Below are 12953 nucleotides of genomic sequence, written 5' to 3'. Positions count from 1 at the left end.
CACATTTAAAATATATTACCTTTAAATGTAATAATGTGTAACACTAAAAATTATAATTTAGTTTACATGTTCTTTAGTATGTTAGTCAACAATAAGTACTTTAAAGCATGACAAAAACAAATATTAAAGCACTTTTGAAAAATAAATGTGTATAAGTCTAGTCATGAAAGTAATAAAGTGGAAATTTTTTCAATATCTAAGTACAACGTTTTTTTAAATATACTTCTAGGATTTAAAGTACTCTAGAAGTGCACATTCAGTACAATTAACTGCACTTCTTTTTCACCAGGGATATTTCAAGAATGATTTAGTTAACATCCACAGTAGTTGCGAAAAGAAAAGGTTAATAGTACATTTCTTGAATTAGCAGAGTTGGATTGAACAGAGCTAATAGAATACTTTATTCCAAGGTAGAAATAGTGTAACACTTTATTTTACAGTGTCCTTGTTACATATGTTACATGTACTTACCATAGTAAATGTTGCATAATTACATGCAACTAACCCTCAACCAAAACCTAATCCTACCCTAACCCTATTGTAAGTAAACACCTTAAAATAAAGTGTAACCAAATAATGTAATGTTTCAAGGACTTTTTTCTCATAGCCACCAAAACAGACATGAAAATGTATGAAATTAACATTGTCTGGGTGTGTGTTGTATAACTTTGCTCTCCAATAGTCATCCAGAATTAGTAGGTTGGTATATTAACATTGTATCAGTTATTATATATATAGATATATAATATATAGAACTAGTAGTAGAAATTAGCAGCCATGTTCCTCCCCCTCTTCAGAACACCAGTGACACGCTGAGCAGGAGCTGTATCTTCAGATAAGGATTCAATGGAGCCTGTATTCATGCTATAAAATTCTTCATCATGTCTCTTCTTCTGATGTTCACTGGGTTTAGCTATTTTCTGTTCATCACAGTTAGGATGGAACCATGTGTAGTATATAATTTTCACAAGAATTCCAACAACGTGCAAACCTACTAGTGTTGTTATCACTATGTAAGGATTTAAGGAGTTCCAACAGCCTTTATACTCAAACACCTTCCAGCACCAGAAGCCCAGCAGCATCGCTGTGTCCAACCCCATGACACAATTATAGAGAACAGCCTTTAATGTTATGCTTCCTGTTGATACGTTAAACCAGCTGAAGTACCAGATTATTCCAACAGTAGCTCTGAAGAGCCATTCCAAACCAGGACTTTCCATGTGATCTGTTTTTTGGCTCCAGACCCCTAAAACCAGCAGCATCCACAAAGACAGGAAGTGGGCGATGATGTAGCATGGTAATACACTGCAAAAGAGTGCCAGAGCGGTCACACGGGGAATGATCAGCAACAAGTTCCACAGAAAGTAGACACCAGTGGGGATCCAGCTCATCTCACAATTTTTGTGAAGAAAGGAACGCATGCTGCGGTGGTACAAGGCTTCTGTACTGGCTATTGAAGCAGCTGATGAGAGGAGTTTTAAAACTGAAACAAAAAACCATTGCATATTATTAAACAATATCACACAAGCAATAGTGTTCTTCTGAATATATGAGTGAGATGCATATAATCACAGCCATGCTGATGCTGAGACTCTGAGAAACACACATTGGCACTGCTATGTATGGAATTAACAGGTTTTTATTCACATATCAGCGCAGACATAGAGCACATCAAATATGGTAAACATGCTTGACACACAAGAACCAATCAGGTTTGTTCTCCCAGTTCTTCAAATTTAAAGTCACCATTAAATCAAAATTGACGATTGAGATTTTTTTTTATGGAATATTGCAGTGTTTTCTGTAAATGGTTTATACGTGCAGATATATTATTTTATTTTTAAATTCATGTGACGTAATCTTTAATCAAAAATAACATGTCACTCACACACAAGCAGGCAGCATCCAACGGTGCAATCAATTCCCGATGGACAAAATCAAGTCCCACCCTACACTTTTTATCTTGTTTGAGAAACCATTTCACTCGGAGATACATTACAGTATGACGAAAACAATCGATGATCAAAACAAAGTGACGATCACAATTTCCATTTCATGCAACATTACAGGTACTTTTTGCTTTTTTGGTGCTTGATAGCATCAGTTACAATCCACTTTCTTTATATGAAAAAAAGGTAAAGATCTTTGCTAAAGATCATCTTTTGTGTAAATAGAAAAATCACAGAATGACAAGAGGGGTAAATGATGACAGAATGTTTGTTTTTGTTTTTGGCTTAAATATCACTATAAAGTCTGCATTAAATGGAAGTTGCAATCATCTTTATTCCCTTTGACATATCAGAGTGAAATGGCTTCTCGGAAAAGAAATAATATATAGTGCGGCCCACTTGATTTTGTCCATCGGGTATTGATTGGATCGTTGAATCATTGTGGTTTGCTATTGCGGTGATCTCATGTGATTGACAGGTTGTCCCGCACTTCTGCCTAGTAGTATGAAGCTGCAGACTCGGAGCCTGCTGCATCTACAGTCCCGCACCCAGAGTCCCGCATTCTCAGACCCCTCGTTTTTCGAGACAGCGCCTCCTATTACAGTTTTTTTTCGATTGCTAAACGACAGTGGGCACAACTGGAGTCACATGTGCAAAACTCTAACTACAGTCTGCACAGCAGCAGTTCATGTGGACCAAACTCTAGTTCGTTTTTCATTGAACACAGTTTTCAAAACTCTACACACTCATCCCATGACTTTAACCACAACCTGCACAACACTGTGGATTTACAGCACTTTGTTCAAATGCTAACACACTGCTGTCAAAACTGTGAACCACACAGTCAAAACAGAATAGATTTCAGCCTTGTGCCTTTCAAACACTGCTGATTGCAATTTCATCTGAAAGGCTCCCATACACAAAATAAATATATTTTTGGAATATAAGCAAATATTCGAAATGGCCCAATAAATATATTTTAGTTAAATATATGTAAATATATTTCACACTTACTGTAACATCATATATTTTTGTTATATTTCAGAATATATTTCAAAATGATAAATATAAGTGACCAACAATGCAAATATATTTCAATGTATTTGGAATATATGCCACATATATTTTCAACACTTTACGTAAAATATATTTCAATATATATATATTTTTTCTGTATGGGTGGAGGTGGAAAGTGTTTGGTCACCACCCACATGACCAAATGTCTCTTTTGGAAGCCATGCGTGCCGGATGTGAGGACACGAGTCCAGAGGACTGCCAGGGATGGATAAGGCACTCCAGAAGGTTCTTCCCCAGGTGCATGGCAAGAGAGAACATTAGATGTGATGTTGATGAAAACCTGTGGCCTGATGCTAGAGAGAGGCAGGATTAGCCCCTCAATTATTTGTTCGAATTACAGTATGTACTGTCAGTTTCTACCTTTTTTTTCTCATTACTGTAATTCCGTAAATTACTACTATTGAAGCAAACTGCTCATTTTCATTTACCTTAAAGAATTGTTATGTTCTAAAATTTTAAATAAATCATGTGAAAGAATGTCAATTTTTTCTTTGAAGAAAATATTACTTTGTATGAAGTCAATGAAATTGTTCAAACTGTAAAGATGAAAAGTTAGTATTTTCTGTATTGGTGTTTGATGCTAGTGTTTTTACTCTCAGTGTGTTCTGAGTGACAGTGTGTGTTATCTCAGTGAGGGTTGTTCATAGTGTTTGGCTGCACTGAGCCTGTTTTGAGCCATGTGTTAAGAGTTGTGTTGCTTGGAGTGAGTTTTGCAGGTGATGTGAACTGTTTAGCTCAGGTGACTGTTGGTAGTGCAGACTGTAGTTAGAGTTTTGCACATGTAGCTCCAGTTGTGCTCACTGTCGTTTAGCAATCGAAAAAAACTGTAAATTAGATCGGATAAACATGTGAAGAACGTGAGTATCGTCAATTTTATTTAGCGAATCATACCTCATTCGGTTTCTTTTTTAATCAAACTACTTTATAGCTCATCGATACACCAACATATGAATAGTCCATTTAATATTTGTAAAGATAGTTTGTAACAAAATTTGAGCCGTTAATGTATGTTTTTTCGCCTCTTACTTAAAGGGATAGTTCACTTTGAAATTAATTTTTGATATGTTTTAGCTTACCTCAAGGGCATCCAAGATGTAGGTGTCTTTGTTTCCGCAGTAGTTTCAATTTTGATATTTTTAGGTCAAACCGTTCTTGTCTGTCAGTCATATAATGCAGGTCTATGGTCACTGTCTCAAAACACAAGCACAGAGTCCAAATTAAAACAATTCCCCATCGTCCAAATGAAACAATTCCCCATCATAAGTACACATTGATGGCCTAAGACATACGAACAGTATTTATATCGTTGTTATCTCTTGAAAACAGCACACGTCCAAATGATCTGACGGTATATACATAGATATATACATAGATGTCGCCTTGGCTACGGTTTCGTTCCAATGAACTGCAGTAGCCAAGGCGACACTATGTATATATCTATACCCGCCCGCGCCGTCAGATCATTTGGACGTGTGCTGTTTTCAAGAGATAACAACGATATAAATACTGTTCGTTTTCTCACACAAACCGCTCGTTTCGTGTCTCAGGCCATCAATGTGTACTTATGATGGGGAATTGTTTCATTTGGACGATGGGGAATTGTTTTAATTTGGACTCTGTGCTTGTGTTTTGAGCCAGTGACCATCGACATGCATTATATGACTGACAGACAAGAACAGTTTGACCTAAAAATATCAAAATTGAAACTACTGCGGAAACAAAGACACCTACATCTTGGATGCCCTTGAGGTAAGCTAAAACATATCAAAAATTAATTTCAAAGTGAACTATCCCTTTAAATTAGTTCTTATAAAACGTAAGTATTAAAATGAATCAATAATAATTTAACTAATATGAAGTTGTTGCCAGCCATTTCCTCCGTGGCCCGACTTATTATCACCCTAGATATGCTTGTAATTTGCATTTGCAAAAAAATATTATTTATTATTACACAATATTTTTGACAATGGCATTCATCTTTTATTTTAGTGAAGTCGAGGAATTTGACAGAGTGATTGCAAAAAGAATTAAAAAAGAAGGAACATTCGCCTACCAGAAATTATTTTCCCTTATGCATTTACATTAGCCTACATTTTACATTTATTCATTTAGCAGACGCTTTTATCCAAAGCGACTTATAAATGAGGAGTTGTTTTTAATGCAATTGAAGAAGAAAAGTAAAGTCACTAACACAATTCTTTCCTTTTTTCTTTGCTTTGTCCTGTTTACAGCAAGATGATGTTTAGGTGATCGTTAAATAAAGTATAGAATTGTTTATTATTGGTGTTTTGTCTATTCTTATTTGAGTTTTGCTTCGCATTCAAAATATCAAAAAATAGGTTTTGTAATGTTAGCATGGTATAATGTTAATTACACCATTATAGGTTGAACTGAAAGAAAAATTGGAATTTGAAAAAAAAACGTAGCAATATAATAGGCTATCACATAATATTTTTCAGAAGATAGTTCAATCTGCAATTGCGACTTTATTTCTCAGAATTACGACTTCATATCTCGCAATTGTGACTTTATTTCTCGCAATTCTGACATCATATCTCGCAATTCTGAGAAAAAAGTCAAAAACTCTGACTTAGCCTATCGCAATTGTGAGGAAAAAAAAGTCAGAAGTGTGAGATAAAAAGTCGCAATTATTATTATTTATTTATTATTCAGTGGCGGAAACAAGCTTCCATAGTAGGCTAATTGTATCCCTTCCATCAGTAATTTTCTTTCAATTACACCCACGCTCAAAAACTACTGGGTAATTTGTTAGTCAGAGAACACAATAAGTTTTTTTGGCACATGCATTAAGCAGGGAACGCAAATATTTATTTGGATAACTTTAAAAACGAGACTGTCATATTGCATCCTATTGTTTTCAATGGCATTTTGATAAGGGTGTTATACGATCTTCTGAACAGCAGGAGGCGCTGTCTCGAAAAACGAGGGGTCTGAGAATGCGCGACTCTGGGTGCGGGACTGTAGATGCAGGCTCCGAGTCTGCAGCTTCATAATATTGCTTCTGCCAGTAAACACGTCATCAGACAGAAGATGAGATGTTGCTGCAAGAGGGTGAGGAATGTATTTTGATTAAAGACAATCAATTAATTAAAAAAAAAAAAATAACAATAATAATAATTTGCATGGATAAATCGTTTATAATAAATACGCCAATGTTCCATAAAAAATACGATTTGTCAAATTTGATTTCATAGTGGCTTTAAGTGGTTCAGAGACACATAAGAACTATAAAGAAACAACGATTTAAAGTGTTCTGGATTTGAGACAGACCTGTAATAAGCTCCAGCTCTCCTCTCTGTAAGTTGTGGGGCACTTTCAGAAAATGCCTCAAAAAAATTAAGCATCTGAAGGTCCTGGTTCAGGTACACAACCACACCATTTCTGAATCTATTAGTTTTTTTAAGAAAAAGCATTGTGGAAATCTCTATCATCCCAGCATACCTGTGAACACAAGGTGCATGCATTTACTTACAGTTTTTCTCGATTGCTTAAACACTATGACCAGGCTTTTGAACTAAAATTTCAAAACCATAATGCCATTTATCAAAAAGCACACCCATTTCACTAAACTATAAACACTATTCCCTGTTTTGACACATGAGTCAAATTTGTTGAACTGTCACTGCAAAACTCTACACACAAATCCCTTCATTTCTCATTGCCTACACCATGTTGTCATGTATAAAGCACTAGCACTCAATATTGTTCACTCAAGTCAGCACAGCTTCAGCTCAGTTAGCACACAATTACCCAGGTGGAAACACTAAGAGTCAAAATTTAACACACATCAATCAGATCCTTCAATAGAGAGATAAAGGGGCCCAAATCAGTTTATTGAGTTTTGGAACAATGGATCCAGAAAGACATGAAGGAAGAGATCGAGGAGGGATAAGGAGGAGGACGACGACGACGACGAAGGGCAAGAAGACAAGCAGTCTCAGATGAAATTCAAGCCACTCTAGTTGCCCATGTCTTTGTCAATGGTATGACTATGAGGGAGGCTGGGCTACGAGTAAGGCCAAATTTGAGTCGCTTTACCGTTGCCTCGAGAACCTTCAGGGAGGAGTGTGGTGGCAAACAGAATTCTATCACTGAATAAAAGACAAACATTTCCAATAGTCTTTGATGAGGTTTATTTTCTTGCAAGAAAAGGCCAGCAGGTGTACAGGGTCACAGAGTGGCTGCAGAGTGTAACAGTGAAGGTTGGCCATCCTTCATCCTTTATAGTCTTGACTCCCAGAATGTTATCTTTCTAGGCAAATTATGGTATTTCAACCATACGTGGAACATTCTTAGACGTGTTCATCATATTGTCTCCTTGAGTGGATCGAGGCCCTCCTGTCACCTACTAACACTCTTTACCATTCCAATACCAATTCCACATAGAATAAGGTTTTGTGTGTGCTCTTTTACTGTCATATGATGGTCACACACATCTTACTGTAAGTAAGTAAATACTGTAAAAAAAATTTAGAGGAGAGAGTAAAAAAATATATAATTTTTGTGTGTGTGTGTGTGTGTGTGTGTGTGTGTGTGTGTGTGTGTGTGTGTGTATGTGTGTGTGTGTGTGTGTGTGTGTGTGTGTGTGTGTGTGTGTGTGTGTGTGTGTGTGTGTGTGTGTGTGTGTGTGTGTGTGTGTGTGTGTGTGTGTGTGTTGTACTGTGTAGTACATGAATGAATAAAAATGTGCCAGTGTATCCATTGGTTGTGTCTTTTGTGTTCATCATGTGAAAAGGTTTGTGAGGCGGGGAACCACAAGTAACATAACTTACCAGTTTTGGAAATGTTGTTTTGAATTTATTGCACCAGTGTGTTAGACTATGTTGTAGTGTGTGTGATTTTGAGGGCTTGTGTGTCCAGTGTGAGGGCAAAGTTTGTTTTTTCAGCAAGAGTGAATGGTTTTGAGTGTAGAGCTTCATTTTGACCTGAAAATAGGATGTTTGGGGAATTGGGTGAGACGTTATGGATTTGTGTTTATAGTTTTGAGAATCTGAGGCATAGTTTCAAGAAATGTGTTTAAGCAATCGAGAAAAACTGTAAGCAACACTTAATACAACAAAACTTTACAATAGCAGAAGCCACAATTTGGATTTTGTTCTCCATTATGAAGTAGGCCTACTTGTTTTATTTAAATATGTAAACGGTTTGACTCCAGACCAAATCAACTGATCTCAATAAGGATTAAGAAATAGCTCTCTGATTAGTTTTGATTTAATGGTGATTTTTAAAGGGTTAGTTCACCCAAAAATGACTTTCTGTCATCATTTACTCACCCTCATGCTGTTCTTTGAAACACAAATGATGATTTTTCTAATGACACGAGAACAAACCTCTGTTTGCCATATTTTATGTGCTCTGTGTATATGTTGATCAGTGTTTATATGGGAATAAAAGCCTCAATTAAAGCTGTATATCATATACATTTTGAGTAAATTATGAGAGTTTGGGTGAACTATCCCTTTAGGTGTTCATAGTTTTATAGATAAAGTGTGCTAAGTTAGTTGTACTGAATGTTCACTTGTAAGTCTACTTCAAATCTTAAAAGAATATAAATATATACAGTATATAAAAACTAATGGTATATTATAATATAATATAAAAGGCCACTTAAGTAAATCTAATAGACTTTCATGACACACTTAAGTACACTTTTTGCAATGTCTCAAAAACCAAAATCCTCCTTTCTACATATCCTGCTAAAAAGATCTGAAAGAGAAAGTAAACTTTACACCTAGACATGGGAGGAGTTTATGTCTGGGTGTAAAGTTGACTTTCTCTTTCAGATCTTTTTAGCAGTATATATCCACGTAGGAAGGAGGTTTTTGTATTTACTTTGTCATGCTGTAAAGGTTTCTCACACTGGATCAATCATGGAGGAAAGCTTCCCTTTTCCTTACTCTTTATTGGAATATCTGTTTACTTGGGTGGGATTGGTACTTTTCCTGCTGGATATAGCGCTGGACATTTGGACTGTTGTGTCATTTTATCAGGATGGGGACTATGTGTATATGGCGGTGATGATCTTTCTGCTGCTGGGCTCTTCAGTATTGTTACAGGTGTTCAGCTGGCTCTGGTACTCAGATTCTCTGGAGCTTAAGACTAAGGTGGAGGAGACTAAGCTTGAGACTAAGGTGGAGGAGACTAAGCTTGAGACTAAGGTGGAGGAGACTAAGCTTGAGACTAAGGTGGAGGAGACTAAGGTGGAGGAGACTAAGGTGGAGGAGACTAAGCTTGAGACTAAGGTGGAGGAGACTAAGCTTGAGACTAAGGTGGAGGAGACTAAGCTTGAGACTAAGGTGGAGGAGACTAAGCTTGAGACTAAGGTGGAGACATTTGCTGACAGGCATAAACTGATCAAACCACTCCACTTCCTTCAGCTTGGACTCTACCTCAGGTCTGTGATATATTTGCTTCTTAATTTCCCTCAAATAGTCTTGTGTGAAAAAAAGTAGCCCACACTTAAGCATACTTTTAAAAAGAGTACTTTTTATGGAAATAATATACTTTAAAAGAATATAATTGTAAACTGAATGGAATGTTGCTTCACTGCATGTTAATTGCAATTACATGAAAATGCATTATAGTTTTTTTATGCAAATAGTTTGTTTTTTGACCCACTTAAATAGGACTTAAAAACATCTTTGTATGTAATTTCATAATTATTATTATTTATTTACTTTTTAAATCCTTATATAAGCAAACCCACACCAGCCCGCCGCCTCTCACCATGGGCAACTCCAGAGTGGTGAACAAGTACTTTATAATGGAGAACAAAATCCAAATTGTGGCTTCTGCTATTGTAAAGTTTTGTTGTATTAAGTGTTGCTTAAGTAAATGCATGCACCTTGTGTTCACAGGTATGCTGGGATGATAGAGATTTCCACAATGCTTTTTCTTAAAAAAACTAATAGATTCAGAAATGGTGTGGTTGTGTACCTGAACCAGGACCTTCAGATGCTTCGTCTATTTGAGGCATTCTCTGAAAGTGCCCCACAACTCATACTTATGATGTGTAGAATCTTACAGAGAGGAGAGCTGGAGCTTATTACAGGTCTGTCTCAAATCCAGAACACTTTAAATCTTTGTTTCTTTCATATTATAGTTCTTATGTGTCTCTGAACCACTTAAAGCCACCATGAAATCAAATTTGACAAATCGTATTTTTTATAGAATATTGGCGTATTTATTATAAACGATTTATCCATGCAAATTATTATTATTGTTATTATTATTTTTTAATGAATTCATTGTCTTTAATCAAAATACATTCCTCACCTTGCAGCAACATCTCATCTTCTGTCTGATAACATGTTTACTGGCAGAAGTGCGGGACAGCCTGTCAATCACATGAGATCACAGCAATAGCAAACCACAATGATTCAACGATCCAATCAATACCCGATGGACAAAATCAAGTGGGCCGCACTATATATTATTTCTTTTCCGAGAAGCCATTTCACTCTGATATGTCAAAGGGAATAAAGATGATTGCAACTTCCATTTAATGCAGACTTTATAGTGATATTTAAGCCAAAACAAAAACAAACATTCTGTCATCATTTACCCCTCTTGTAATTCTGTGATTTTTCTATTTACACAAAAGATGATCTTTAGCAAAGATCTTTACCTTTTTTTCATATAAAGAAAGTGGATTGTAACTGATGCTATCAAGCACCAAAAAAGCAAAAAGTACCTGTAATGTTGCATGAAATGGAAATTGTGATCGTCACTTTGTTTTGATCATCGATTGTTTTCGTCATACTGTAATGTATCTCCGAGTGAAATGGTTTCTCAAACAAGATAAAAAGTGTAGGGTGGGACTTGATTTTGTCCATCGGGAATTGATTGCACCGTTGGATGCTGCCTGCTTGTGTGTGAGTGACATGTTATTTTTGATTAAAGATTACAAGGTCACATAAATTTAAAAGAAATATATATATATATATATATATATACAGTATATATACAGTATATATATCTGCACGTATAAACCATTTACAGAAAACACTGCAATATTCCATAAAAAAATCTCAATCGTCAATTTTGATTTAATGGTGACTTTAAATTTGAAGAACTGTGAGAACAAACCTGATTGGTTCTTGTGTGTCAAGCATGTTTACCATATTTGATGTGCTCTATGTCTGCGCTGATATGTGAATAAAAAACTGTTAATTCCATACATAGCAGTGCCAATGTGTGTTTCTCAGAGTCTCAGCATCAGCATGGCTGTGATTATATGCATCTCACGCATATATTCAGAAGAACACTATTGCTTGTGTGATATTGTTTAATAATATGCAATGTTTTTTTTTTTTTTTCAGTTTTAAAAATCCTCTCATCAGCTGCTTCAATAGCCAATACAGAAGCCTTGTACCACCGCAGCATGCGTTCCTTTCTTCACAAAAATCGTGAGATGAGCTGGATCCCCACTGGTGTCTACTTTCTGTGGAACTTGTTGCTGATCATTCCCCGTGTGACCGCTCTGGCACTCTTTTGCAGTGTATTGCCATGTTACATCATCGCCCACTTCCTGTCTTTGTGGATGCTGCTGGTTTTAGGGGTCTGGAGCCAAAAAACAGATCACATGGAAAATCCTGGTTTGGAATGGCTCTTCAGAGCTACTGTTGGAATAATCTGGTACTTCAGCTGGTTTAAAATATCAACAGGAAGCATAACATTAAAGGCTGTTCTCTATAATTGTGTCATGGGGTTGGACACAGCGATGCTTCTGGGCTTCTGGTGCTGGAAGGTGTTTGAGTATACAGGCTGTTGGAGCTCCTTAAATCCTTACATAGTGATCCCGACACTACTAGGTTTGCACGTTGTTGGAATTCTTGTGAAAATGATATACTACACATGGTTCCATCCTAACTGTGATGAACAGAAAATAGCTAAACCCAGTGAACATCAGAAGAAGAGACACGATGAAGAATTTTATAGCATGAATACAGGCTCCATGGAATCCTTATCTGAAGATACAGCTTCTGCTCAGCGTGACACTGGTGTTCTGAAGAGGGGGAGGAACATGGCTGCTAATTTCTACTACTAGTTCTATAACTGATACAATGTAAATATACCAACCTACTAATTCTGGATGAGATATTGGAGAGCAAAGTTATACAACATACACAATGTTAATTTCAGACATTTTCATATGTCTGTTTTGGTGGCTTTATAGAAGAGTGCAGAAAAACAAACATTGCTAAGAGGAAAAAATCCTTGAAACATTCAATTATTTCTACCTTGGAATAAAGTTTTCTATTAGCTCTGTTCAATTCAACTGCTAATAAAAAATAAAAAAATACTATTAACCTTTTCTTTTCGCAAATACTGTGGAAAAGTCTAAAAAATATATATATTTTTGTCATGCTTTAAAGATGTACTTATTTTTAGGTGTTGATTAACATACTAAAGAACATGTAAACTAAATTATAATTTTTAGTGTTACACATTATTACATTTAAAGGCAATATATTTTAAATGTACATTTGATAGTGCACTTCATCCTTATTTCAAAAACAATAATTAAGAATTTACATATATGTACTTTAGTAAGTGGGTCAAAAAGCACTGTAAAGTTCAGATAACTGCATTTAATATAAATTATATTATAAACAATATATTTTACAATTATAAACAATAATACATTTACATTTACATGCAACTAACATGCAATTAAGCATCCAAAAACATTAGATTATTCTTTTAAAGTATTTTATTTATGTTATGTATTATTTATGAGTATATAAGTACTCTTTTTAAAAGTATGCCAAAAACATTTTGAGTCAGACAATTATGAGTCAGAGATAAACAAGCCATGACTAGGCCAGCCACAAAGTATTTAATGAACTTCACTTACACAAAACCAGAAACACTGTAAAAAGTGAACGTGTAGTTGTTGCGTCA

At 35.7% G+C, this 12953-nt stretch overlaps 2 protein-coding genes across 2 annotated transcripts; one reads left to right on the top strand and one right to left on the bottom strand.

Annotated features, from left to right (window-relative positions):
* Nucleotides 1-755: 755 nt before the first annotated feature.
* Nucleotides 756-6460, bottom strand: LOC311299363 (XK-related protein 8-like; the record flags this gene model as incomplete). The annotated part of the gene is made up of 3 exons (XM_084422879.1): nt 756-1483; nt 1573-1616; nt 6318-6460. The coding sequence occupies 3 exons, from the start codon at nt 6458-6460 to the stop codon at nt 756-758; spliced, it is 915 nt and encodes a 304-aa protein (XP_084279005.1).
* Nucleotides 6461-8786: 2326 nt separating this feature from the next.
* On the top strand, nt 8787-12332 carry LOC311299113 (XK-related protein 8-like). Its single transcript, XM_084422499.1, has 3 exons — nt 8787-9441; nt 9905-10098; nt 11369-12332. The coding sequence occupies exons 1-3, from the start codon at nt 8798-8800 to the stop codon at nt 12094-12096; spliced, it is 1566 nt and encodes a 521-aa protein (XP_084278625.1). The 5' UTR covers nt 8787-8797; the 3' UTR covers nt 12097-12332.
* The last annotated feature ends 621 nt before the right edge of the window (nt 12333-12953 follow it).

The sequence above is a fragment of the Rutilus rutilus genome (genome assembly GCF_951802725.1).
Source record: "Rutilus rutilus genome assembly, chromosome: 11".
Lineage (NCBI taxonomy): Eukaryota > Metazoa > Chordata > Actinopteri > Cypriniformes > Leuciscidae > Rutilus > Rutilus rutilus.
Note: the sequence above shows the minus strand (reverse complement) of the source record. Positions and strands in the feature narration are given on the sequence as shown.